The sequence below is a fragment of the Mchenga conophoros genome, linkage group LG15 (assembly GCF_057382185.1).
Source record: "Mchenga conophoros isolate Kocher_MC1m ecotype Shallow Benthic linkage group LG15, M_conophoros_male_GT1.1, whole genome shotgun sequence".
Classification (NCBI taxonomy): Eukaryota; Metazoa; Chordata; class Actinopteri; order Cichliformes; family Cichlidae; genus Mchenga; species Mchenga conophoros.
The window spans coordinates 13,288,940-13,316,084 of NC_140540.1; the positions used below are offsets into that span (position 1 = coordinate 13,288,940).

The 27,145-nt window shown below is 42.8% G+C and overlaps 3 protein-coding genes across 6 annotated transcripts; all 3 read right to left on the reverse strand.

The window, feature by feature from the left end:
- Nucleotides 1-415: 415 nt before the first annotated feature.
- LOC146557996 (ubiquitin carboxyl-terminal hydrolase 37-like) lies at nt 416-4,037 on the reverse strand. Of its 2 annotated transcripts, none has more exons than XM_085247111.1 (13): nt 3,912-4,037; nt 3,658-3,807; nt 3,373-3,510; nt 3,184-3,249; nt 2,955-3,086; nt 2,739-2,862; nt 2,504-2,655; nt 2,299-2,398; nt 2,112-2,188; nt 1,830-1,938; nt 1,676-1,733; nt 1,357-1,514; nt 416-1,277 (listed from the first exon to the last, which is right to left on the reverse strand). In XM_085247111.1, the coding sequence occupies exons 1-13, from the start codon at nt 4,028-4,030 to the stop codon at nt 1,260-1,262; spliced, it is 1,401 nt and encodes a 466-aa protein (XP_085103237.1). In that variant the 5' UTR covers nt 4,031-4,037; the 3' UTR covers nt 416-1,259. The 2 variants fall into 2 exon arrangements, with proteins under 2 accessions (XP_085103237.1, XP_085103236.1); XM_085247110.1 differs by having other exon boundaries at nt 3,373-3,513.
- Nucleotides 4,038-10,141: 6,104 nt separating this feature from the next.
- LOC146557997 (ubiquitin carboxyl-terminal hydrolase 37-like) lies at nt 10,142-13,763 on the reverse strand. Of its 2 annotated transcripts, none has more exons than XM_085247107.1 (13): nt 13,638-13,763; nt 13,384-13,533; nt 13,099-13,236; nt 12,910-12,975; nt 12,681-12,812; nt 12,465-12,588; nt 12,230-12,381; nt 12,025-12,124; nt 11,838-11,914; nt 11,556-11,664; nt 11,402-11,459; nt 11,083-11,240; nt 10,142-11,003 (listed from the first exon to the last, which is right to left on the reverse strand). In XM_085247107.1, exons 1-13 carry the CDS (start codon nt 13,754-13,756, stop codon nt 10,986-10,988), a joined length of 1,401 nt encoding a protein of 466 aa, XP_085103233.1. In that variant the 5' UTR covers nt 13,757-13,763; the 3' UTR covers nt 10,142-10,985. The 2 variants fall into 2 exon arrangements, with proteins under 2 accessions (XP_085103233.1, XP_085103232.1); XM_085247106.1 differs by having other exon boundaries at nt 13,099-13,239.
- Nucleotides 13,764-19,866: 6,103 nt separating this feature from the next.
- On the reverse strand, nt 19,867-23,487 carry LOC146557998 (ubiquitin carboxyl-terminal hydrolase 37-like). Of its 2 annotated transcripts, none has more exons than XM_085247105.1 (13): nt 23,365-23,487; nt 23,111-23,260; nt 22,826-22,963; nt 22,637-22,702; nt 22,408-22,539; nt 22,192-22,315; nt 21,957-22,108; nt 21,752-21,851; nt 21,565-21,641; nt 21,281-21,389; nt 21,127-21,184; nt 20,808-20,965; nt 19,867-20,728 (listed from the first exon to the last, which is right to left on the reverse strand). In XM_085247105.1, the coding sequence occupies exons 1-13, from the start codon at nt 23,481-23,483 to the stop codon at nt 20,711-20,713; spliced, it is 1,401 nt and encodes a 466-aa protein (XP_085103231.1). In that variant the 5' UTR covers nt 23,484-23,487; the 3' UTR covers nt 19,867-20,710. The 2 variants fall into 2 exon arrangements, with proteins under 2 accessions (XP_085103231.1, XP_085103230.1); XM_085247104.1 differs by having other exon boundaries at nt 22,826-22,966.
- Nucleotides 23,488-27,145: the final 3,658 nt, after the last annotated feature.

The window sequence follows — 27,145 nt, forward strand, 5'->3', positions numbered from 1 at the left end:
CGTGCAGGTGCGTCCGCCCTCCCTGCACGGCACCGCAGACCACGCCCCACCACAATGTTATAAAAGGTACAATTAAAGATTTTCATGGATTTTTCAAGGATAAATGTCTAATTTGATCAAAAGTTCTATATGCCATTTCTGGAGAGAGTGCAGTGGAAATGTTGTCACTTTTGGACTTTGCTACTTGCAGCTAAACATTTGCAGCTAAATAATGTATAATGTAAGCAGAAACTGCAACTGAATGAGGGAATATTTGTCTAAAAACTTAAACTGAACTAGAAGGGTACCAGTGCTCCAGCTTACCATCTTTACCTGAGTAAATCTGTTTGTTGAACAATCTAAATGGTTGATTCAGAAACTTCTGTGACATCAACTTAACTGAGACTCATTACAAATTTCACAAAACACAGTTGAATACTTAGTTAATTAGTTTTTATTAGTTATTTTTGTTTTTGTTGTTACGTTAATTTTAATAAAAAATAAATAAATAAGTAAATAATTGTCATGGTCCCCGTGCCTGCCCAGCCGGCCTCACAAGGCTACACTTGTGTTTTTTTTCTCTTTCTCCCCCTATCTCTCTGCCTGGGCGGAGCTCACAGCTGGCTCCCGCCCTTGGCTCTCACAGCTGTTGGCGATCAGCTGATTATCCGTCTTCTATTTGAGGCTGGGTCACAGATCCTCTCATCGCGGGATGATTGCGCTACTGACGTTAGTCTACCTTTCCAGCTCCCGTGGTCTTACACCTTTATGCCTTCGTGATTTGTGAGTGATATCTCCCTTTCCCTGTTCCAGCTTATCTTCCCGGACCTGTGACCTCCCCGCGGTACGAACGTGTGTGAGGACGTGAGCGAGCGTGAGAGAGAGAGAGCCTTCCCCTAATCCCCTGGAACCCTGAATTTCCCGTCACTGTATATATTATTGCACGGGTGTGTAAATAAATTGTGTTTTGAGACATCAACCTGCTCTGCGCTTGAGTCCCTGCTTTCAGCCCGTGACAATAATATCTTTATTTTATTTTATTATTAATTTATTTGTTGTTCCCAGAGAGCAAGCCAAACACTGGTCCTGACTATCTCTAGTAGTGGTGCACTACTAGTGAATGACCGGTGAATGTGGGGCGACGGTGGCAAGAAAAAACTCCCTCCTGGAGGAAGAAATCTTGGGAGGAACCAGGCTCTCTGGGAGGACCCTTCCTCCTAAGGGCAATACTTACCAGCGGTCTGAGACGACGGTTGTTCCTTCTCAGCACGATGATGGCTCTAACTTGCTTCCACACCCTGTTTTAGAATGAAGAGAAAAATGATTAACAAGGTAATAGGACATTTCAAAATTCTCTCAGCTGCTGTGTCTTCTTACGTTTCTCTTGTAAAACAGGATGTAGGCAGACTGCTGCTGTTCCTCAAAAACTGCCGATCCAGTTGTGTGGAGCACCCGTGCATCATTATAGGTGAGCCAATGATCTGATGTAGACTGTGGGCTCTCCTCAGGATGCACAGAATGACAGATGTAGTGTCCTAAGATCACATTAAGACAAATGAATCCAACTTCTAAAAGTCAACTGATTCAAGCAAACAGTGGTTTGGACTTAGTGCTTCTTAAAACATCAAAAGCTTTTGTGTGTGAGTCCTTCACTCAAAAGTAGCATTTTCTGTTTGTAACAAGTCAGTTGTTTTACCTGATTCTGTGCCTCCATAGTGACTAATGATGCTTATGAGTTCATAACGGCCATCACCCTGAGAAGGAACAAATCCAAAGATCAGTTTCATAAAGTCTCACATCAGTGCGATAATTAAGCTGATTCTCTGAGATGTTCTGCAGTCTGTTTTTACCTGTTTGGATGACACCACCAAGTCCCTCTGCAGCCTGACGGGGTCATTCACCTTCTGAAGCTTGTGGGTTTTTGTAAAGCCAAACCTCTTCAGGTGAAAGATGAGAACTCTGGCAGAAAAGAAAAAAAAACCCAAGGTACAAAATAAGAAGAATGAGTGTCAAACACAAACCGAAGATGGGAGAAAATGACTGCTCAAGTGTTGTCTTAAAAACTCTGATGTTTAGTGCGCCACAGTTTGGAAATCAGGTCAGTCGATCAATTCTGATGTGACCTTACTCACCTTGGCAGTGTATCAAAAGACTGCTTCACTTCCGAGGTCGTCCCTCCACAGTCACAGGTAAATTCGATTTTTTGTTCCTAAACAACGGCAAAGAGAAAACAGGCTTTATGGTAGAAAAAAAAATCACAACCTATGCGCACACACAAGATCAGTGATACTACATCTCTACTGGAATTTGTGATCTTACCTTCAAGTATGTCCCTAACATGTCCTCAACAGACCCCTCTGGAACCAGGTCAAGGGACAAGCTTGTAAATTCCTCCTGTTGTGATGACTGGTGACTGCAGCTACACATTTAAGGAGTAACGTAGTTAAAGTAACGATCAAGTAGGTGGAAAAGAGGTATATGAAAATGTTGCAATCAGCCCTGTGTTTCTGAAAGACTGGCTTACCTCTTGCATGTCCTCATGTTTTCCATTTTGAAAACATGATGGTCTTCTACTGGGCAGGTATAACTTCGGCCCAGGAGAGCTGCTTCCCTCTTCAGGTGAGGTGAGAGGCTTTTCACCTCATTGAGGAAAAAGGTTAGGAATTCATGAGCGTCCTGAAAGAAAAACACAGAGGAGATTTAGAACATAAACATTAGAAGGTAAAGCAAAAAACAAAATGTCCAAATAGCTGACGCACTTTCTGTGCACTGCCTTCGTATTCAGGAACCTGTTGGCTGAATGCCTTCTTAAAAGACATTAGGCGGCGTTTTTTAAGGTCATAATCTCTTGATTGATGACAGTTCCTGATGTTCATGAGCCTTCTGTAAAAAGGAAAGGGTAAACAGACATTTCTGGTGTTAGATATCTTTGTTCTTCAGGTTTCTGAAGAAAGTAGAAGGTTGACGTAGCGCACCTTAAGAGCCGAGCTTCTGGGACTGCTCTCCACAAAGTCTCCTGACGGCTGACATCTCTAATGAACTCCTCATTGTTGAAGAGGCTCTGCAGGCAGGAGTTCATGTAGCAGCTGTTTACAATGTTTGGAAACCTGCCACACATACACAAAGTTTACACTATCAGTGTAAAATAACTCATTTCCACTTTGACAAAGAGAGCTTTGGTCCTCGTGCACCACGTGTACTCACCCGAAGCGGTCCACAGTCTGAACTTTATTTTTCTTTTTTTTTCTATCCTTCAAATTTTTCCCTAAACTATTGCAAAACGGTAAAAACACAAACACACAATTAGGAAAGATGTCAAGAAGCTAAGCAGTGTATGTGCATGTATGCATGAGCTTTGAAGTTTAAACATTTTGGAGGACGTTTTTCTCTTACATGTCAAACACCTGCTCCAATCCATCCTCTTGTGCCAGAAACTCCATAAGCAAAGTGTCCCAACTCAGGTCTGATGGCTCACTATGTTCAGTGGTGTTTCTAACCTGGTTGGAATTTTCACCACATTCCTTATGGGTGCTGCTGCATGCAGAAAGAAGAAAGGAGTCAGGGATGCATAGCAAGCACAACAGGACAACAAACAAACATTGTCTCTCTGGAGAAAAGCATTCAAACATCTAATTCTTATTGTGATCAGCAATCGGCCAAAATATTAAAAGCACTTACCTGGGATTGTCTGTAGTTATGACCTGTACTAGGTCCTCTGAACTGTTCAGTGGAGGCTTGATGTCCAGTTCTTGGCCTTTTGTTTCTAGGCAGTCTTCTTTTGGTGGTGCTGCCTCAGCAAGTGTACAGTCCTGCTGCAGGTTCTTTAATCTGCAAAAATATACAAATATATAGAAGATTAAGTATCAAATCTGCAACCAGAAGGATCCCAAAAGAATTTTTCTTTAAAGTGAGAAGATTAAAGTTTCCCTTACTTGTCACTCTTTTTATCAGGTTCCCCTGTTGTTTCTGGAGCAACCAGTTCTCGACCTTTTGTTTCTAGGCAGTCTTCTTTTGGTGGTGCTGCCTCGGCAGGTGTACAGTCCTGCTGCATGTTCTTTAATCTGCAAAAATATACAAATATATAGAAGATTAAGTATCAAATCTGCAACCAGAAGGATCCCAAAAGAATTTTTCTTTAAAGTGAGAAGATTAAAGTTTCCCTTACTTGTCACTCTTTTTATCAGGTTCCCCTGTTGTTTCTGGAGCAACCAGTTCTCGACCTTTTGTTTCTAGGCAGTCTTCTTTTGGTGGTGCTGCCTCGGCAGGTGTACAGTCCTGCTGCAGGTTCTTTAATCTGCAAAAATATACAAATATATAGAAGATTAAGTATCAAATCTGCAACCAGAAGGATCCCAAAAGATTTTTTCTTTAAAGTGAGAAGATTAAAGTTTCCCTTACTTGTCACTCTTTTTATCAGGTTCCCCTGTTGTTTCTGAAGCAACCAGTTCTCGACCTTTTGTTTCTAGGCAGTCTTCTTTTGGTGGTGCTGCCTCGGCAGGTGTACAGTCCTGCTGCATGTTCTTTAATCTGCAAAAATATACAAATATATAGAAGATTAAGTATCAAATCTGCAACCAGAAGGATCCCAAAAGATTTTTTCTTTAAAGTGAGAAGATTAAAGTTTCCCTTACTTGTCACTCTTTTTATCAGGTTCCCCTGTTGTTTCTGGAGCAACCTGGTTTCTTCTCTGTAGAAAGAAACCAAAAGACAGGACATAGCTGTGTGCTTCATTGCTCTTAATTGCTCCCATTTCATTGTGATGAATAAATGCTTGATGATAGTGACTCTTTCCATAAAACATACCTTCCAGAATTTGAAAATAGACCAGCGGGACTTTTTCTGTGGCTTTACAGTGGGGGTCTCTGCCTCTGTATCGCTGTCAGTTTCCTGTAGAGAACGAACAAACATAATGTTATTAAAAAAGAAAAGTCACTTAAAATTAACAAATACATTTTAAGGAAAATATGCATTTCATATGTCTTCTGTAAAAGCAAACCGAGAAACAGCAGAAGAAGTGTCTCCATTTTATTTTCTTCTTCTTCTTTATACCATTTTCATGGTTAGGTGTTGTGGCAGCAACAGAAGCATCCGGGACGCTGATCGAGGACAAAAGTGTAAATGTTATTTTTCAAAGTGGAAATTTTTAACAAGGAGCGCATCCTGGATATTGCAAATAAAAAATAATAACTGTTATGAAATACCAAAATGAACAAAATCATGTATTTTGTACATTTACACTCTATATTTTCAACTAATCTCTGAATCGATATAAATAATAGACAAAACTAGAAGTAGTAAAAACGATATAAACACACAAGGCGGAAGAAAAACAACAATAAAAGGGAAATAAAACAGCTCACACTAAACCACTGCTATAAATATCTCCGGCAACATTGGATTAAAGAGTCACATTTCTTTACCTCTGTTGAGACGTAGAAGGAATTTCCTTCTCTGCCACGTTTTGGTTTTTTGATCTCTGTTTAGAAAGAAGAAAACCAACATCAGTAATGGCATAAAACAAACATTCCAAGGGAGGCTCTACATGAAAAGTGTCCAGTTAGAAAATTTGGTATTATTTTAGATTATTTATCAATTTAGTGAGCTATCGACTCATGAAGTGGACCGATATGAATATGTTTAAATAAATTAAAAACAATTTATTCATGCCTCAATTTGAGTTTTAAAGTTTATGGTATGAAATACAAAATACTTCATTTGGTTCAAAATTCAGTTTTTACAAAAATCATCTATGAAGCTCCATTAAAAGCTTCAAAATGCTTATTTACTGTAAGAAAATATACAGAGAAATGTGCTACAAGTCTCGTCAAACTTACCTTTCTGAGAAAAAAGCGTTTGAACATCTTTGAACCTAATTTGATCGCAGTGAAAATCTTCTGTGCTATGCAAAAGTTCAACTGAAAACAAGTTCAATAGTTGTATATTTATAAGCTTTCAGCATAGAATGTTCATACCCTGAACATATGTCATCATAATGTATGGGGCTAGTTTGCATATTTTGGAATGTATGCTCATTGGAACTGTGTGGTACTCGTCTCCAAGCAACCCCACTGTACATGCTTGAAATGTACAGTGCAATGTGCAAAAAATTGCAAAAATAAACAAGACAAGACAGTGCAATGGATATGTGCAAAATGCTGAGTATTGTGCAAAAGTAACTTGGTGTGTGTGTGTGTGTGTGTGTGTGTGTGTGTGTGTGGAGCAGGGCGATATGACCAAAAAACATTTATCACGATATACATTTGAAAATTTGCGATAACGATATAACTGACGATATAACTGACACTAGACAAAATACTTTACAACTCCACGACTTTATTAGTGCAAAAAAACCATCAATGTATTTTCACTTAAACAAGCAGCTGTTTTTATGTGCATTAAAGTTATATAAAAATGTAACAATGCAAATTCCTTGCTGACAGTTTAACCAAAAGGCATTTCCAGTGGAAATTGGCCGACATATCCTGAGCATAACAATGTATAATATCCACTAAACTTAAAAAGAGGTTATACACACACAATACAGTAATATTATGTTGAAGCACAGTACGTATCACTCCGCGAGGCGCCTGCCTAATATAGCCGTAATGCTCCACTTTCGCTCTTCTCATTCTGTGTCGCCGCCATGTGCGTATGTAAACATAGGCACTGCGCATGCGCGTTTTACCCATATTCTATCACGATATTTCATTTTCCTATCGTTGCCCAAAATTACACCGGTATTACCGTGAACGGTATGATATAGCCCAGCCCTATATGTGTGTGTGTGTGTGTGTGTGTGTGTGTGTGAGATACTGCAGATAAGTGCTTGGTAGCGATGTGTGAAGGTGTGTGTGTGTGTGTATCAGTCCAGTCACTGAGTGTTCAGGAGTCTGACGGCTTGCTGGTACCTCTTTCGAGAAGGCAGCAGGGTGAAGAGTGTGTGAGGTCCTCCATAATGCTGGTGGCTTTGCGGATGGAGCGGGTGCTAAAAGTGTCCATGATGGAGGGGAGAGGGGCTCCAATGATCTTCTCAGCTGCTCTCACTATTAGTTGTAGGGTACTGCGATCTGATACGGTGCAGTTACCATACTAGATAGTGATGCAGCTGCTCAGGACGCTCTCGATAATCCCTCTGTAGAAGGTGGTGAGAATGGATGGTGAGAGATGGGCTTTCCTCAGCTTCTGCAATAAGTAGAGATGCTGTTGGGCCTCCTTAGTTATGGAGCTTGGGTTAAGGGACCAGAAAAGGTTCTCCGCCAGGTGGACATCAAGGAATTTGGTGCTCTTGACGACCTCCAAAGAGGATCCAGTGATGTTAAGTGGGAAGTGAGCTCTCTGTGCTCTCCTGAAGTCAACAATCATCTCTTTTGTTTTGTCCACGTTCACAGACAGGTTGTTGACCCTACATCTCTACAGATGGCCCCTAGCGCAACCCTTCAGCCTACTAGTAATTGCACCTATTGTACAAAAGGGTTAGGGTTGTGTATGGGATTTCCTATGCCCCCTGAATGCACCATCGGGGTGCATGTCCGCAACTTTAGTTCAGAGACAAACGGCAGCCAAACAACGGACAGTGTGTGCGTTCATAAGACCGTAAGTTAATGTTTTACTTCACTCAGTTGTGTTGGTGTTCAGCCATGAGTGTATTTGATGACTTACCAGCAGTTTCTGCTTCTGTTTATGTGACATTATGTGTGTTGGTGGCCAGGGAAGGAACGTGCCCTCCGGTTGTTGCAAGTGGCTGCCATCAGTCTCTCCAGAAGACCATCACAGCAACTTTCATGGGGCAAATGGGGCTGGAGGACCAGTCCTCTGCCTAAACCAGGTGGCTGCAGCCTGGCCCCACACTTAGAAAGGCTGGATTGCTGAAAATGGTAGTGCTAGAGAAATTTGTGGGGGGGGGGGCTACCGGCCAGGACAGTGAAGTGAGTCTGCTATCACTAGCCGGTGAACCTCGAAACTGCCATCACCCTGGCCAAAGACCAGCTGGCGACCTGTCCGGCTCAGTCATGGATATTCACAAATACCCCATAGTACTGGTGGAAATGAAAGATCGGGGGGAAATGCATAGAGTAACGGCTGCGGTTAGCTGGCGGCTAGCATACCCCTTAAATCTCAAAACTGATTGGTTGGGGTTTGGTAGCTCAATAGGGCAGTATGCTGGGCTGCACACACAGCCAATAGGGACACGTGGCGTTTGGGCCGCGTTCAGCTTGCCGGTTCCAGCAATTCGCTACACAGAAGATAATGGCACTATGCAATTCGCCCTTTGATCAAATGATGAGAGCTGATAGTCAAATAGTGCGCCCTGACATTTCCACATTTTGTAACGACAGACCATGTTGAGCGTGTCGTGACACTTGTAAAATGGAAGAACACATCTACTTGTTGGTCGCAGAAGAGCCACTGAGAAATGATTTTTTTAGGTGGCTCGTTACAACTCGATGGCTGGTCACCTGGAATAAGATAAGACTCTGGACCCAAAAATTGACCGATTTTACTGGCCAAGAATCTGTTTGGATGTGCGCTGATGTTGTGCGTCCAGTGGTGTCAGCTGGTGAACCAGCTGGCCATTCCAAAAGTGCCTTTATGCCCTTACTGCCCTTAATGGAGGTACCATTTGAGCACATTGGCATGGACCTCATCTGACCATTTTATCGACGAGAAAAAGTAAATCTTTCGTTCAGCTGTTGTTAACTGATCTTGACTTTGTTAATTAAACGTTGTAAACCTGCTTTCAGTGTGTCCTGTACATGAGTTCTTTCAGTAAACCACAGCACGGTGTGTTTTTTGAGCTGATGAAGTTAAGCCAAAACAAGAAACATGCAGCAGGAGACAGTAACTTGTTAAAATGTTTGTGGCGAGAATAAGGCACGGCGGGACCACGGAGTATCATTCGGAGCCATCTTTATTTACATCTCACCACAACAATCCCCAAACCCCCGAGTCCCCGTGTTTTTAACTAGGCGGGCGTGATTAAGGATGCCGTGCAGGTGCGTCCGCCCTCCCTGCACGGCACCGCAGACCACGCCCCACCACATACCCCCATCGCCTGATTGAGGCTGGGGAGCCATCCGGCCGAACCTACTCCCCCACCGCCAGTGGGAGAGGGAATCAGCCCGGACAGCTGGCGCCCCCAGGCCCCGGCCAAGCGACGGGGAGGTGCGAGTTCAGGTGGCCGCCCGCGAATCCAGCGGTGCAGGCCAAGCTGGTTCGGAAGTCGGACGCGTGGCGTGTGCACCCGGCGCGGCCGGCACAGTCGTGAGCCCCAGCTCACAGGTGGCTGGGCAGAGGTGTGGCGTGTACTGGCCTCTGGTGGTGGTGAGGCCGATCTGGTGAGCACGGCGATCTCAAGCGTGGCACACGCCTCGCTCGCCAGTTCCACTCGAGCAGGCTCCCCTGGCACGGGGACCTCCAGCTCCTTGCGCGGTCCATCCGTCACTGCCGTCGCTCCCCGCTGGAGCAGCCCATCGCGCGACTCCTCCGTCACTACTACTCCCTCCGCCGCCGCCTGCTCCCGCTGGGCGGCCGCCATTTCGGCCACCATCTGGGCCAGCTCCTCCATTCCCTGGCTCCGATACGGACCCGCCGTGCTGCCTCCTGGGTTTCGGCACCAATGTGGCGAGAATAAGGCACGGCGGGACCACGGAGTATCATTCGGAGCCATCTTTATTTACATCTCACCACAACAATCCCCAAACCCCTGAGTCCCCGTGTTTTTAACTAGGCGGGCGTGATTAAGGATGCCGTGCAGGTGCGTCCGCCCTCCCTGCACGGCACCGCAGACCACGCCCCACCACAATGTTATAAAAGGTACAATTAAAGATTTTCATGGATTTTTCAAGGATAAATGTCTAATTTGATCAAAAGTTCTATATGCCATTTCTGGAGAGAGTGCAGTGGAAATGTTGTCACTTTTGGACTTTGCTACTTGCAGCTAAACATTTGCAGCTAAATAATGTATAATGTAAGCAGAAACTGCAACTGAATGAGGGAATATTTGTCTAAAAACTTAAACTGAACTAGAAGGGTACCAGTGCTCCAGCTTACCATCTTTACCTGAGTAAATCTGTTTGTTGAACAATCTAAATGGTTGATTCAGAAACTTCTGTGACATCAACTTAACTGAGACTCATTACAAATTTCACAAAACACAGTTGAATACTTAGTTAATTAGTTTTTATTAGTTATTTTTGTTTTTGTTGTTACGTTAATTTTAATAAAAAATAAATAAATAAGTAAATAATTGTCATGGTCCCCGTGCCTGCCCAGCCGGCCTCACAAGGCTACACTTGTGTTTTTTTTCTCTTTCTCCCCCTATCTCTCTGCCTGGGCGGAGCTCACAGCTGGCTCCCGCCCTTGGCTCTCACAGCTGTTGGCGATCAGCTGATTATCCGTCTTCTATTTGAGGCTGGGTCACAGATCCTCTCATCGCGGGATGATTGCGCTACTGACGTTAGTCTACCTTTCCAGCTCCCGTGGTCTTACACCTTTATGCCTTCGTGATTTGTGAGTGATATCTCCCTTTCCCTGTTCCAGCTTATCTTCCCGGACCTGTGACCTCCCCGCGGTACGAACGTGTGTGAGGACGTGAGCGAGCGTGAGAGAGAGAGAGCCTTCCCCTAATCCCCTGGAACCCTGAATTTCCCGTCACTGTATATATTATTGCACGGGTGTGTAAATAAATTGTGTTTTGAGACATCAACCTGCTCTGCGCTTGAGTCCCTGCTTTCAGCCCGTGACAATAATATCTTTATTTTATTTTATTATTAATTTATTTGTTGTTCCCAGAGAGCAAGCCAAACACTGGTCCTGACTATCTCTAGTAGTGGTGCACTACTAGTGAATGACCGGTGAATGTGGGGCGACGGTGGCAAGAAAAAACTCCCTCCTGGAGGAAGAAATCTTGGGAGGAACCAGGCTCTCTGGGAGGACCCTTCCTCCTAAGGGCAATACTTACCAGCGGTCTGAGACGACGGTTGTTCCTTCTCAGCACGATGATGGCTCTAACTTGCTTCCACACCCTGTTTTAGAATGAAGAGAAAAATGATTAACAAGGTAATAGGACATTTCAAAATTCTCTCAGCTGCTGTGTCTTCTTACGTTTCTCTTGTAAAACAGGATGTAGGCAGACTGCTGCTGTTCCTCAAAAACTGCCGATCCAGTTGTGTGGAGCACCCGTGCATCATTATAGGTGAGCCAATGATCTGATGTAGACTGTGGGCTCTCCTCAGGATGCACAGAATGACAGATGTAGTGTCCTAAGATCACATTAAGACAAATGAATCCAACTTCTAAAAGTCAACTGATTCAAGCAAACAGTGGTTTGGACTTAGTGCTTCTTAAAACATCAAAAGCTTTTGTGTGTGAGTCCTTCACTCAAAAGTAGCATTTTCTGTTTGTAACAAGTCAGTTGTTTTACCTGATTCTGTGCCTCCATAGTGACTAATGATGCTTATGAGTTCATAACGGCCATCACCCTGAGAAGGAACAAATCCAAAGATCAGTTTCATAAAGTCTCACATCAGTGCGATAATTAAGCTGATTCTCTGAGATGTTCTGCAGTCTGTTTTTACCTGTTTGGATGACACCACCAAGTCCCTCTGCAGCCTGACGGGGTCATTCACCTTCTGAAGCTTGTGGGTTTTTGTAAAGCCAAACCTCTTCAGGTGAAAGATGAGAACTCTGGCAGAAAAGAAAAAAAAACCCAAGGTACAAAATAAGAAGAATGAGTGTCAAACACAAACCGAAGATGGGAGAAAATGACTGCTCAAGTGTTGTCTTAAAAACTCTGATGTTTAGTGCGCCACAGTTTGGAAATCAGGTCAGTCGATCAATTCTGATGTGACCTTACTCACCTTGGCAGTGTATCAAAAGACTGCTTCACTTCCGAGGTCGTCCCTCCACAGTCACAGGTAAATTCGATTTTTTGTTCCTAAACAACGGCAAAGAGAAAACAGGCTTTATGGTAGAAAAAAAAATCACAACCTATGCGCACACACAAGATCAGTGATACTACATCTCTACTGGAATTTGTGATCTTACCTTCAAGTATGTCCCTAACATGTCCTCAACAGACCCCTCTGGAACCAGGTCAAGGGACAAGCTTGTAAATTCCTCCTGTTGTGATGACTGGTGACTGCAGCTACACATTTAAGGAGTAACGTAGTTAAAGTAACGATCAAGTAGGTGGAAAAGAGGTATATGAAAATGTTGCAATCAGCCCTGTGTTTCTGAAAGACTGGCTTACCTCTTGCATGTCCTCATGTTTTCCATTTTGAAAACATGATGGTCTTCTACTGGGCAGGTATAACTTCGGCCCAGGAGAGCTGCTTCCCTCTTCAGGTGAGGTGAGAGGCTTTTCACCTCATTGAGGAAAAAGGTTAGGAATTCATGAGCGTCCTGAAAGAAAAACACAGAGGAGATTTAGAACATAAACATTAGAAGGTAAAGCAAAAAACAAAATGTCCAAATAGCTGACGCACTTTCTGTGCACTGCCTTCGTATTCAGGAACCTGTTGGCTGAATGCCTTCTTAAAAGACATTAGGCGGCGTTTTTTAAGGTCATAATCTCTTGATTGATGACAGTTCCTGATGTTCATGAGCCTTCTGTAAAAAGGAAAGGGTAAACAGACATTTCTGGTGTTAGATATCTTTGTTCTTCAGGTTTCTGAAGAAAGTAGAAGGTTGACGTAGCGCACCTTAAGAGCCGAGCTTCTGGGACTGCTCTCCACAAAGTCTCCTGACGGCTGACATCTCTAATGAACTCCTCATTGTTGAAGAGGCTCTGCAGGCAGGAGTTCATGTAGCAGCTGTTTACAATGTTTGGAAACCTGCCACACATACACAAAGTTTACACTATCAGTGTAAAATAACTCATTTCCACTTTGACAAAGAGAGCTTTGGTCCTCGTGCACCACGTGTACTCACCCGAAGCGGTCCACAGTCTGAACTTTATTTTTCTTTTTTTTTCTATCCTTCAAATTTTTCCCTAAACTATTGCAAAACGGTAAAAACACAAACACACAATTAGGAAAGATGTCAAGAAGCTAAGCAGTGTATGTGCATGTATGCATGAGCTTTGAAGTTTAAACATTTTGGAGGACGTTTTTCTCTTACATGTCAAACACCTGCTCCAATCCATCCTCTTGTGCCAGAAACTCCATAAGCAAAGTGTCCCAACTCAGGTCTGATGGCTCACTATGTTCAGTGGTGTTTCTAACCTGGTTGGAATTTTCACCACATTCCTTATGGGTGCTGCTGCATGCAGAAAGAAGAAAGGAGTCAGGGATGCATAGCAAGCACAACAGGACAACAAACAAACATTGTCTCTCTGGAGAAAAGCATTCAAACATCTAATTCTTATTGTGATCAGCAATCGGCCAAAATATTAAAAGCACTTACCTGGGATTGTCTGTAGTTATGACCTGTACTAGGTCCTCTGAACTGTTCAGTGGAGGCTTGATGTCCAGTTCTTGGCCTTTTGTTTCTAGGCAGTCTTCTTTTGGTGGTGCTGCCTCAGCAAGTGTACAGTCCTGCTGCAGGTTCTTTAATCTGCAAAAATATACAAATATATAGAAGATTAAGTATCAAATCTGCAACCAGAAGGATCCCAAAAGAATTTTTCTTTAAAGTGAGAAGATTAAAGTTTCCCTTACTTGTCACTCTTTTTATCAGGTTCCCCTGTTGTTTCTGGAGCAACCAGTTCTCGACCTTTTGTTTCTAGGCAGTCTTCTTTTGGTGGTGCTGCCTCGGCAGGTGTACAGTCCTGCTGCATGTTCTTTAATCTGCAAAAATATACAAATATATAGAAGATTAAGTATCAAATCTGCAACCAGAAGGATCCCAAAAGAATTTTTCTTTAAAGTGAGAAGATTAAAGTTTCCCTTACTTGTCACTCTTTTTATCAGGTTCCCCTGTTGTTTCTGGAGCAACCAGTTCTCGACCTTTTGTTTCTAGGCAGTCTTCTTTTGGTGGTGCTGCCTCGGCAGGTGTACAGTCCTGCTGCAGGTTCTTTAATCTGCAAAAATATACAAATATATAGAAGATTAAGTATCAAATCTGCAACCAGAAGGATCCCAAAAGATTTTTTCTTTAAAGTGAGAAGATTAAAGTTTCCCTTACTTGTCACTCTTTTTATCAGGTTCCCCTGTTGTTTCTGAAGCAACCAGTTCTCGACCTTTTGTTTCTAGGCAGTCTTCTTTTGGTGGTGCTGCCTCGGCAGGTGTACAGTCCTGCTGCATGTTCTTTAATCTGCAAAAATATACAAATATATAGAAGATTAAGTATCAAATCTGCAACCAGAAGGATCCCAAAAGATTTTTTCTTTAAAGTGAGAAGATTAAAGTTTCCCTTACTTGTCACTCTTTTTATCAGGTTCCCCTGTTGTTTCTGGAGCAACCTGGTTTCTTCTCTGTAGAAAGAAACCAAAAGACAGGACATAGCTGTGTGCTTCATTGCTCTTAATTGCTCCCATTTCATTGTGATGAATAAATGCTTGATGATAGTGACTCTTTCCATAAAACATACCTTCCAGAATTTGAAAATAGACCAGCGGGACTTTTTCTGTGGCTTTACAGTGGGGGTCTCTGCCTCTGTATCGCTGTCAGTTTCCTGTAGAGAACGAACAAACATAATGTTATTAAAAAAGAAAAGTCACTTAAAATTAACAAATACATTTTAAGGAAAATATGCATTTCATATGTCTTCTGTAAAAGCAAACCGAGAAACAGCAGAAGAAGTGTCTCCATTTTATTTTCTTCTTCTTCTTTATACCATTTTCATGGTTAGGTGTTGTGGCAGCAACAGAAGCATCCGGGACGCTGATCGAGGACAAAAGTGTAAATGTTATTTTTCAAAGTGGAAATTTTTAACAAGGAGCGCATCCTGGATATTGCAAATAAAAAATAATAACTGTTATGAAATACCAAAATGAACAAAATCATGTATTTTGTACATTTACACTCTATATTTTCAACTAATCTCTGAATCGATATAAATAATAGACAAAACTAGAAGTAGTAAAAACGATATAAACACACAAGGCGGAAGAAAAACAACAATAAAAGGGAAATAAAACAGCTCACACTAAACCACTGCTATAAATATCTCCGGCAACATTGGATTAAAGAGTCACATTTCTTTACCTCTGTTGAGACGTAGAAGGAATTTCCTTCTCTGCCACGTTTTGGTTTTTTGATCTCTGTTTAGAAAGAAGAAAACCAACATCAGTAATGGCATAAAACAAACATTCCAAGGGAGGCTCTACATGAAAAGTGTCCAGTTAGAAAATTTGGTATTATTTTAGATTATTTATCAATTTAGTGAGCTATCGACTCATGAAGTGGACCGATATGAATATGTTTAAATAAATTAAAAACAATTTATTCATGCCTCAATTTGAGTTTTAAAGTTTATGGTATGAAATACAAAATACTTCATTTGGTTCAAAATTCAGTTTTTACAAAAATCATCTATGAAGCTCCATTAAAAGCTTCAAAATGCTTATTTACTGTAAGAAAATATACAGAGAAATGTGCTACAAGTCTCGTCAAACTTACCTTTCTGAGAAAAAAGCGTTTGAACATCTTTGAACCTAATTTGATCGCAGTGAAAATCTTCTGTGCTATGCAAAAGTTCAACTGAAAACAAGTTCAATAGTTGTATATTTATAAGCTTTCAGCATAGAATGTTCATACCCTGAACATATGTCATCATAATGTATGGGGCTAGTTTGCATATTTTGGAATGTATGCTCATTGGAACTGTGTGGTACTCGTCTCCAAGCAACCCCACTGTACATGCTTGAAATGTACAGTGCAATGTGCAAAAAATTGCAAAAATAAACAAGACAAGACAGTGCAATGGATATGTGCAAAATGCTGAGTATTGTGCAAAAGTAACTTGGTGTGTGTGTGTGTGTGTGTGTGTGTGTGTGTGTGTGGAGCAGGGCGATATGACCAAAAATATTTATCACGATATACATTTGAAAATTTGCGATAACGATATAACTGACGATATAACTGACACTAGACAAAATACTTTACAACTCCACGACTTTATTAGTGCAAAAAAACCATCAATGTATTTTCACTTAAACAAGCAGCTGTTTTTATGTGCATTAAAGTTATATAAAAATGTAACAATGCAAATTCCTTGCTGACAGTTTAACCAAAAGGCATTTCCAGTGGAAATTGGCCGACATATCCTGAGCATAACAATGTATAATATCCACTAAACTTAAAAAGAGGTTATACACACACAATACAGTAATATTATGTTGAAGCACAGTACGTATCACTCCGCGAGGCGCCTGCCTAATATAGCCGTAATGCTCCACTTTCGCTCTTCTCATTCTGTGTCGCCGCCATGTGCGTATGTAAACATAGGCACTGCGCATGCGCGTTTTACCCATATTCTATCACGATATTTCATTTTCCTATCGTTGCCCAAAATTACACCGGTATTACCGTGAACGGTATGATATAGCCCAGCCCTATATGTGTGTGTGTGTGTGTGTGTGTGTGTGTGTGAGATACTGCAGATAAGTGCTTGGTAGCGATGTGTGAAGGTGTGTGTGTGTGTGTATCAGTCCAGTCACTGAGTGTTCAGGAGTCTGACGGCTTGCTGGTACCTCTTTCGAGAAGGCAGCAGGGTGAAGAGTGTGTGAGGTCCTCCATAATGCTGGTGGCTTTGCGGATGGAGCGGGTGCTAAAAGTGTCCATGATGGAGGGGAGAGGGGCTCCAATGATCTTCTCAGCTGCTCTCACTATTAGTTGTAGGGTACTGCGATCTGATACGGTGCAGTTACCATACTAGATAGTGATGCAGCTGCTCAGGACGCTCTCGATAATCCCTCTGTAGAAGGTGGTGAGAATGGATGGTGAGAGATGGGCTTTCCTCAGCTTCTGCAATAAGTAGAGATGCTGTTGGGCCTCCTTAGTTATGGAGCTTGGGTTAAGGGACCAGAAAAGGTTCTCCGCCAGGTGGACATCAAGGAATTTGGTGCTCTTGACGACCTCCAAAGAGGATCCAGTGATGTTAAGTGGGAAGTGAGCTCTCTGTGCTCTCCTGAAGTCAACAATCATCTCTTTTGTTTTGTCCACGTTCACAGACAGGTTGTTGACCCTACATCTCTACAGATGGCCCCTAGCGCAACCCTTCAGCCTACTAGTAATTGCACCTATTGTACAAAAGGGTTAGGGTTGTGTATGGGATTTCCTATGCCCCCTGAATGCACCATCGGGGTGCATGTCCGCAACTTTAGTTCAGAGACAAACGGCAGCCAAACAACGGACAGTGTGTGCGTTCATAAGACCGTAAGTTAATGTTTTACTTCACTCAGTTGTGTTGGTGTTCAGCCATGAGTGTATTTGATGACTTACCAGCAGTTTCTGCTTCTGTTTATGTGACATTATGTGTGTTGGTGGCCAGGGAAGGAACGTGCCCTCCGGTTGTTGCAAGTGGCTGCCATCAGTCTCTCCAGAAGACCATCACAGCAACTTTCATGGGGCAAATGGGGCTGGAGGACCAGTCCTCTGCCTAAACCAGGTGGCTGCAGCCTGGCCCCACACTTAGAAAGGCTGGATTGCTGAAAATGGTAGTGCTAGAGAAATTTGTGGGGGGGGGGGCTACCGGCCAGGACAGTGAAGTGAGTCTGCTATCACTAGCCGGTGAACCTCGAAACTGCCATCACCCTGGCCAAAGACCAGCTGGCGACCTGTCCGGCTCAGTCATGGATATTCACAAATACCCCATAGTACTGGTGGAAATGAAAGATCGGGGGGAAATGCATAGAGTAACGGCTGCGGTTAGCTGGCGGCTAGCATACCCCTTAAATCTCAAAACTGATTGGTTGGGGTTTGGTAGCTCAATAGGGCAGTATGCTGGGCTGCACACACAGCCAATAGGGACACGTGGCGTTTGGGCCGCGTTCAGCTTGCCGGTTCCAGCAATTCGCTACACAGAAGATAATGGCACTATGCAATTCGCCCTTTGATCAAATGATGAGAGCTGATAGTCAAATAGTGCGCCCTGACATTTCCACATTTTGTAACGACAGACCATGTTGAGCGTGTCGTGACACTTGTAAAATGGAAGAACACATCTACTTGTTGGTCGCAGAAGAGCCACTGAGAAATGATTTTTTTAGGTGGCTCGTTACAACTCGATGGCTGGTCACCTGGAATAAGATAAGACTCTGGACCCAAAAATTGACCGATTTTACTGGCCAAGAATCTGTTTGGATGTGCGCTGATGTTGTGCGTCCAGTGGTGTCAGCTGGTGAACCAGCTGGCCATTCCAAAAGTGCCTTTATGCCCTTACTGCCCTTAATGGAGGTACCATTTGAGCACATTGGCATGGACCTCATCTGACCATTTTATCGACGAGAAAAAGTAAATCTTTCGTTCAGCTGTTGTTAACTGATCTTGACTTTGTTAATTAAACGTTGTAAACCTGCTTTCAGTGTGTCCTGTACATGAGTTCTTTCAGTAAACCACAGCACGGTGTGTTTTTTGAGCTGATGAAGTTAAGCCAAAACAAGAAACATGCAGCAGGAGACAGTAACTTGTTAAAATGTTTGTGGCGAGAATAAGGCACGGCGGGACCACGGAGTATCATTCGGAGCCATCTTTATTTACATCTCACCACAACAATCCCCAAACCCCCGAGTCCCCGTGTTTTTAACTAGGCGGGCGTGATTAAGGATGCCGTGCAGGTGCGTCCGCCCTCCCTGCACGGCACCGCAGACCACGCCCCACCACATACCCCCATCGCCTGATTGAGGCTGGGGAGCCATCCGGCCGAACCTACTCCCCCACCGCCAGTGGGAGAGGGAATCAGCCCGGACAGCTGGCGCCCCCAGGCCCCGGCCAAGCGACGGGGAGGTGCGAGTTCAGGTGGCCGCCCGCGAATCCAGCGGTGCAGGCCAAGCTGGTTCGGAAGTCGGACGCGTGGCGTGTGCACCCGGCGCGGCCGGCACAGTCGTGAGCCCCAGCTCACAGGTGGCTGGGCAGAGGTGTGGCGTGTACTGGCCTCTGGTGGTGGTGAGGCCGATCTGGTGAGCACGGCGATCTCAAGCGTGGCACACGCCTCGCTCGCCAGTTCCACTCGAGCAGGCTCCCCTGGCACGGGGACCTCCAGCTCCTTGCGCGGTCCATCCGTCACTGCCGTCGCTCCCCGCTGGAGCAGCCCATCGCGCGACTCCTCCGTCACTACTACTCCCTCCGCCGCCGCCTGCTCCCGCTGGGCGGCCGCCATTTCGGCCACCATCTGGGCCAGCTCCTCCATTCCCTGGCTCCGATACGGACCCGCCGTGCTGCCTCCTGGGTTTCGGCACCAATGTGGCGAGAATAAGGCACGGCGGGACCACGGAGTATCATTCGGAGCCATCTTTATTTACATCTCACCACAACAATCCCCAAACCCCTGAGTCCCCGTGTTTTTAACTAGGCGGGCGTGATTAAGGATGCCGTGCAGGTGCGTCCGCCCTCCCTGCACGGCACCGCAGACCACGCCCCACCACAATGTTATAAAAGGTACAATTAAAGATTTTCATGGATTTTTCAAGGATAAATGTCTAATTTGATCAAAAGTTCTATATGCCATTTCTGGAGAGAGTGCAGTGGAAATGTTGTCACTTTTGGACTTTGCTACTTGCAGCTAAACATTTGCAGCTAAATAATGTATAATGTAAGCAGAAACTGCAACTGAATGAGGGAATATTTGTCTAAAAACTTAAACTGAACTAGAAGGGTACCAGTGCTCCAGCTTACCATCTTTACCTGAGTAAATCTGTTTGTTGAACAATCTAAATGGTTGATTCAGAAACTTCTGTGACATCAACTTAACTGAGACTCATTACAAATTTCACAAAACACAGTTGAATACTTAGTTAATTAGTTTTTATTAGTTATTTTTGTTTTTGTTGTTACGTTAATTTTAATAAAAAATAAATAAATAAGTAAATAATTGTCATGGTCCCCGTGCCTGCCCAGCCGGCCTCACAAGGCTACACTTGTGTTTTTTTTCTCTTTCTCCCCCTATCTCTCTGCCTGGGCGGAGCTCACAGCTGGCTCCCGCCCTTGGCTCTCACAGCTGTTGGCGATCAGCTGATTATCCGTCTTCTATTTGAGGCTGGGTCACAGATCCTCTCATCGCGGGATGATTGCGCTACTGACGTTAGTCTACCTTTCCAGCTCCCGTGGTCTTACACCTTTATGCCTTCGTGATTTGTGAGTGATATCTCCCTTTCCCTGTTCCAGCTTATCTTCCCGGACCTGTGACCTCCCCGCGGTACGAACGTGTGTGAGGACGTGAGCGAGCGTGAGAGAGAGAGAGCCTTCCCCTAATCCCCTGGAACCCTGAATTTCCCGTCACTGTATATATTATTGCACGGGTGTGTAAATAAATTGTGTTTTGAGACATCAACCTGCTCTGCGCTTGAGTCCCTGCTTTCAGCCCGTGACAATAATATCTTTATTTTATTTTATTATTAATTTATTTGTTGTTCCCAGAGAGCAAGCCAAACACTGGTCCTGACTATCTCTAGTAGTGGTGCACTACTAGTGAATGACCGGTGAATGTGGGGCGACGGTGGCAAGAAAAAACTCCCTCCTGGAGGAAGAAATCTTGGGAGGAACCAGGCTCTCTGGGAGGACCCTTCCTCCTAAGGGCAATACTTACCAGCGGTCTGAGACGACGGTTGTTCCTTCTCAGCACGATGATGGCTCTAACTTGCTTCCACACCCTGTTTTAGAATGAAGAGAAAAATGATTAACAAGGTAATAGGACATTTCAAAATTCTCTCAGCTGCTGTGTCTTCTTACGTTTCTCTTGTAAAACAGGATGTAGGCAGACTGCTGCTGTTCCTCAAAAACTGCCGATCCAGTTGTGTGGAGCACCCGTGCATCATTATAGGTGAGCCAATGATCTGATGTAGACTGTGGGCTCTCCTCAGGATGCACAGAATGACAGATGTAGTGTCCTAAGATCACATTAAGACAAATGAATCCAACTTCTAAAAGTCAACTGATTCAAGCAAACAGTGGTTTGGACTTAGTGCTTCTTAAAACATCAAAAGCTTTTGTGTGTGAGTCCTTCACTCAAAAGTAGCATTTTCTGTTTGTAACAAGTCAGTTGTTTTACCTGATTCTGTGCCTCCATAGTGACTAATGATGCTTATGAGTTCATAACGGCCATCACCCTGAGAAGGAACAAATCCAAAGATCAGTTTCATAAAGTCTCACATCAGTGCGATAATTAAGCTGATTCTCTGAGATGTTCTGCAGTCTGTTTTTACCTGTTTGGATGACACCACCAAGTCCCTCTGCAGCCTGACGGGGTCATTCACCTTCTGAAGCTTGTGGGTTTTTGTAAAGCCAAACCTCTTCAGGTGAAAGATGAGAACTCTGGCAGAAAAGAAAAAAAAAAACCCAAGGTACAAAATAAGAAGAATGAGTGTCAAACACAAACCGAAGATGGGAGAAAATGACTGCTCAAGTGTTGTCTTAAAAACTCTGATGTTTAGTGCGCCACAGTTTGGAAATCAGGTCAGTCGATCAATTCTGATGTGACCTTACTCACCTTGGCAGTGTATCAAAAGACTGCTTCACTTCCGAGGTCGTCCCTCCACAGTCACAGGTAAATTCGATTTTTTGTTCCTAAACAACGGCAAAGAGAAAACAGGCTTTATGGTAGAAAAAAAAATCACAACCTATGCGCACACACAAGATCAGTGATACTACATCTCTACTGGAATTTGTGATCTTACCTTCAAGTATGTCCCTAACATGTCCTCAACAGACCCCTCTGGAACCAGGTCAAGGGACAAGCTTGTAAATTCCTCCTGTTGTGATGACTGGTGACCGCAGCTACACATTTAAGGAGTAACGTAGTTAAAGTAACGATCAAGTAGGTGGAAAAGAGGTATATGAAAATGTTGCAATCAGCCCTGTGTTTCTGAAAGACTGGCTTACCTCTTGCATGTCCTCATGTTTTCCATTTTGAAAACATGATGGTCTTCTACTGGGCAGGTATAACTTCGGCCCAGGAGAGCTGCTTCCCTCTTCAGGTGAGGTGAGAGGCTTTTCACCTCATTGAGGAAAAAGGTTAGGAATTCATGAGCGTCCTGAAAGAAAAACACAGAGGAGATTTAGAACATAAACATTAGAAGGTAAAGCAAAAAACAAAATGTCCAAATAGCTGACGCACTTTCTGTGCACTGCCTTCGTATTCAGGAACCTGTTGGCTGAATGCCTTCTTAAAAGACATTAGGCGGCGTTTTTTAAGGTCATAATCTCTTGATTCATGACAGTTCCTGATGTTCATGAGCCTTCTGTAAAAAGGAAAGGGTAAACAGACATTTCTGGTGTTAGATATCTTTGTTCTTCAGGTTTCTGAAGAAAGTAGAAGGTTGACGTAGCGCACCTTAAGAGCCGAGCTTCTGGGACTGCTCTCCACAAAGTCTCCTGACGGCTGACATCTCTAATGAACTCCTCATTGTTGAAGAGGCTCTGCAGGCAGGAGTTCATGTAGCAGCTGTTTACAATGTTTGGAAACCTGCCACACATACACAAAGTTTACACTATCAGTGTAAAATAACTCATTTCCACTTTGACAAAGAGAGCTTTGGTCCTCGTGCACCACGTGTACTCACCCGAAGCGGTCCACAGTCTGAACTTTATTTTTCTTTTTTTTTCTATCCTTCAAATTTTTCCCTAAACTATTGCAAAAAGGTAAAAACACAAACACACAATTAGGAAAGATGTCAAGAAGCTAAGCAGTGTATGTGCATGTATGCATGAGCTTTGAAGTTTAAACATTTTGGAGGACGTTTTTCTCTTACATGTCAAACACCTGCTCCAATCCATCCTCTTGTGCCAGAAACTCCATAAGCAAAGTGTCCCAACTCAGGTCTGATGGCTCACTATGTTCAGTGGTGTTTCTAACCTGGTTGGAACTTTCACCACATTCCTTATGGGTGCTGCTGCATGCAGAAAGAAGAAAGGAGTCAGGGATGCATAGCAAGCACAACAGGACAACAAACAAACATTGTCTCTCTGGAGAAAAGCATTCAAACATCTAATTCTTATTGTGATCAGCAATCGGCCAAAATATTAAAAGCACTTACCTGGGATTGTCTGTAGTTATGACCTGTACTAGGTCCTCTGAACTGTTCAGTGGAGGCTTGATGTCCAGTTCTTGGCCTTTTGTTTCTAGGCAGTCTTCTTTTGGTGGTGCTGCCTCAGCAAGTGTACAGTCCTGCTGCAGGTTCTTTAATCTGCAAAAATATACAAATATATAGAAGATTAAGTATCAAATCTGCAACCAGAAGGATCCCAAAAGAATTTTTCTTTAAAGTGAGAAGATTAAAGTTTCCCTTACTTGTCACTCTTTTTATCAGGTTCCCCTGTTGTTTCTGGAGCAACCAGTTCTCGACCTTTTGTTTCTAGGCAGTCTTCTTTTGGTGGTGCTGCCTCGGCAGGAGTACAGTCCTGCTGCATGTTCTTTAATCTGCAAAAATATACAAATATATAGAAGATTAAGTATCAAATCTGCAACCAGAAGGATCCCAAAAGAATTTTTCTTTAAAGTGAGAAGATTAAAGTTTCCCTTACTTGTCACTCTTTTTATCAGGTTCCCCTGTTGTTTCTGGAGCAACCAGTTCTCGACCTTTTGTTTCTAGGCAGTCTTCTTTTGGTGGTGCTGCCTCGGCAGGTGTACAGTCCTGCTGCATGTTCTTTAATCTGCAAAAATATACAAATATATAGAAGATTAAGTATCAAATCTGCAACCAGAAGGATCCCAAAAGAATTTTTCTTTAAAGTGAGAAGATTAAAGTTTCCCTTACTTGTCACTCTTTTTATCAGGTTCCCCTGTTGTTTCTGGAGCAACCAGTTCTCGACCTTTTGTTTCTAGGCAGTCTTCTTTTGGTGGTGCTGCCTCGGCAGGTGTACAGTCCTGCTGCAGGTTCTTTAATCTGCAAAAATATACAAATATATAGAAGATTAAGTATCAAATCTGCAACCAGAAGGATCCCAAAAGATTTTTTCTTTAAAGTGAGAAGATTAAAGTTTCCCTTACTTGTCACTCTTTTTATCAGGTTCCCCTGTTGTTTCTGAAGCAACCAGTTCTCGACCTTTTGTTTCTAGGCAGTCTTCTTTTGGTGGTGCTGCCTCGGCAGGTGTACAGTCCTGCTGCATGTTCTTTAATCTGCAAAAATATACAAATATATAGAAGATTAAGTATCAAATCTGCAACCAGAAGGATCCCAAAAGATTTTTTCTTTAAAGTGAGAAGATTAAAGTTTCCCTTACTTGTCACTCTTTTTATCAGGTTCCCCTGTTGTTTCTGGAGCAACCTGGTTTCTTCTCTGTAGAAAGAAACCAAAAGACAGGACATAGCTGTGTGCTTCATTGCTCTTAATTGCTCCCATTTCATTGTGATGAATAAATGCTTGATGATAGTGACTCTTTCCATAAAACATACCTTCCAGAATTTGAAAATAGACCAGCGGGACTTTTTCTGTGGCTTTACAGTGGGGGTCTCTGCCTCTGTATCGCTGTCAGTTTCCTGTAGAGAACGAACAAACATAATGTTATTAAAAAAGAAAAGTCACTTAAAATTAACAAATACATTTTAAGGAAAATATGCATTTCATATGTCTTCTGTAAAAGCAAACCGAGAAACAGCAGAAGAAGTGTCTCCATTTTATTTTCTTCTTCTTCTTTATACCATTTTCATGGTTAGGTGTTGTGGCAGCAACAGAAGCATCCGGGACGCTGATCGAGGACAAAAGTGTAAATGTTATTTTTCAAAGTGGAAATTTTTAACAAGGAGCGCATCCTGGATATTGCAAATAAAAAATAATAACTGTTATGAAATACCAAAATGAACAAAATCATGTATTTTGTACATTTACACTCTATATTTTCAACTAATCTCTGAATCGATATAAATAATAGACAAAACTAGAAGTAGTAAAAACGATATAAACACACAAGGCGGAAGAAAAACAACAATAAAAGGGAAATAAAACAGCTCACACTAAACCACTGCTATAAATATCTCCGGCAACATTGGATTAAAGAGTCACATTTCTTTACCTCTGTTGAGACGTAGAAGGAATTTCCTTCTCTGCCACGTTTTGGTTTTTTGATCTCTGTTTAGAAAGAAGAAAACCAACATCAGTAATGGCATAAAACAAACATTCCAAGGGAGGCTCTACATGAAAAGTGTCCAGTTAGAAAATTTGGTATTATTTTAGATTATTTATCAATTTAGTGAGCTATCGACTCATGAAGTGGACCGATATGAATATGTTTAAATAAATTAAAAACAATTTATTCATGCCTCAATTTGAGTTTTAAAGTTTATGGTATGAAATACAAAATACTTCATTTGGTTCAAAATTCAGTTTTTACAAAAATCATCTATGAAGCTCCATTAAAAGCTTCAAAATGCTTATTTACTGTAAGAAAATATACAGAGAAATGTGCTACAAGTCTCGTCAAACTTACCTTTCTGAGAAAAAAGCGTTTGAACATCTTTGAACCTAATTTGATCGCAGTGAAAATCTTCTGTGCTATGCAAAAGTTCAACTGAAAACAAGTTCAATAGTTGTATATTTATAAGCTTTCAGCATAGAATGTTCATACCCTGAACATATGTCATCATAATGTATGGGGCTAGTTTGCATATTTTGGAATGTATGCTCATTGGAACTGTGTGGTACTCGTCTCCAAGCAACCCCACTGTACATGCTTGAAATGTACAGTGCAATGTGCAAAAAATTGCAAAAATAAACAAGACAAGACAGTGCAATGGATATGTGCAAAATGCTGAGTATTGTGCAAAAGTAACTTGGTGTGTGTGTGTGTGTGTGTGTGTGTGTGGAGCAGGGCGATATGACCAAAAATATTTATCACGATATACATTTGAAAATTTGCGATAACGATATAACTGACGATATAACTGACACTAGACAAAATACTTTACAACTCCACGACTTTATTAGTGCAAAAAAACCATCAATGTATTTTCACTTAAACAAGCAGCTGTTTTTATGTGCATTAAAGTTATATAAAAATGTAACAATGCAAATTCCTTGCTGACAGTTTAACCAAAAGGCATTTCCAGTGGAAATTGGCCGACATATCCTGAGCATAACAATGTATAATATCCACTAAACTTAAAAAGAGGTTATACACACACAATACAGTAATATTATGTTGAAGCACAGTACGTATCACTCCGCGAGGCGCCTGCCTAATATAGCCGTAATGCTCCACTTTCGCTCTTCTCATTCTGTGTCGCCGCCATGTGCGTATGTAAACATAGGCACTGCGCATGCGCGTTTTACCCATATTCTATCACGATATTTCATTTTCCTATCGTTGCCCAAAATTACACCGGTATTACCGTGAACGGTATGATATAGCCCAGCCCTATATGTGTGTGTGTGTGTGTGTGTGTGTGTGTGTGAGATACTGCAGATAAGTGCTTGGTAGCGATGTGTGAAGGTGTGTGTGTGTGTGTATCAGTCCAGTCACTGAGTGTTCAGGAGTCTGACGGCTTGCTGGTACCTCTTTCGAGAAGGCAGCAGGGTGAAGAGTGTGTGAGGTCCTCCATAATGCTGGTGGCTTTGCGGATGGAGCGGGTGCTAAAAGTGTCCATGATGGAGGGGAGAGGGGCTCCAATGATCTTCTCAGCTGCTCTCACTATTAGTTGTAGGGTACTGCGATCTGATACGGTGCAGTTACCATACTAGATAGTGATGCAGCTGCTCAGGACGCTCTCGATAATCCCTCTGTAGAAGGTGGTGAGAATGGATGGTGAGAGATGGGCTTTCCTCAGCTTCCGCAAGAAGTAGAGATGCTGTTGGGCCTCCTTAGTTATGGAGCTTGGGTTAAGGGACCAGAAAAGGTTCTCCGCCAGGTGGACATCAAGGAATTTGGTGCTCTTGACGACCTCCAAAGAGGATCCAGTGATGTTAAGTGGGAAGTGAGCTCTCTGTGCTCTCCTGAAGTCAACAATCATCTCTTTTGTTTTGTCCACGTTCACAGACAGGTTGTTGACCCTACATCTCTACAGATGGCCCCTAGCGCAACCCTTCAGCCTACTAGTAATTGCACCTATTGTACAAAAGGGTTAGGGTTGTGTATGG

What these genes read in the sequence shown, in the direction of transcription:
- LOC146557996 (XM_085247110.1), bottom strand. Translation starts at nt 4,030, where the DNA reads ATGCAGCAGGACTGTACACCTGCCGAGGCAGCACCACCAAAAGAAGAC. An exon ending in CCTGATAAAAAGAGTGACAA is followed by an intron (nt 3,808 to 3,911) that starts GTAAGGGAAACT and finishes ATATTTTTGCAG; the next exon opens with ATTAAAGAACCTGCAGCAGG. An exon ending in TTGGAGCAGGTGTTTGACAT is followed by an intron (nt 3,250 to 3,372) that starts GTAAGAGAAAAA and finishes GTTTTGCAATAG; the next exon opens with TTTAGGGAAAAATTTGAAGG.
- LOC146557997 (XM_085247106.1), bottom strand. Translation starts at nt 13,756, where the DNA reads ATGCAGCAGGACTGTACACCTGCCGAGGCAGCACCACCAAAAGAAGAC. An exon ending in ACGAAGGCAGTGCACAGAAA is followed by an intron (nt 12,382 to 12,464) that starts GTGCGTCAGCTA and finishes TTTTTCTTTCAG; the next exon opens with GACGCTCATGAATTCCTAAC. An exon ending in TGTTAGGGACATACTTGAAG is followed by an intron (nt 11,915 to 12,024) that starts GTAAGATCACAA and finishes GCCGTTGTTTAG; the next exon opens with GAACAAAAAATCGAATTTAC.
- LOC146557998 (XM_085247104.1), bottom strand. Translation starts at nt 23,483, where the DNA reads ATGCAGCAGGACTGTACTCCTGCCGAGGCAGCACCACCAAAAGAAGAC. An exon ending in AACATGAGGACATGCAAGAG is followed by an intron (nt 21,852 to 21,956) that starts GTAAGCCAGTCT and finishes TTAAATGTGTAG; the next exon opens with CTGCGGTCACCAGTCATCAC. An exon ending in TGGTGGTGTCATCCAAACAG is followed by an intron (nt 21,185 to 21,280) that starts GTAAAAACAGAC and finishes GTTCCTTCTCAG; the next exon opens with GGTGATGGCCGTTATGAACT.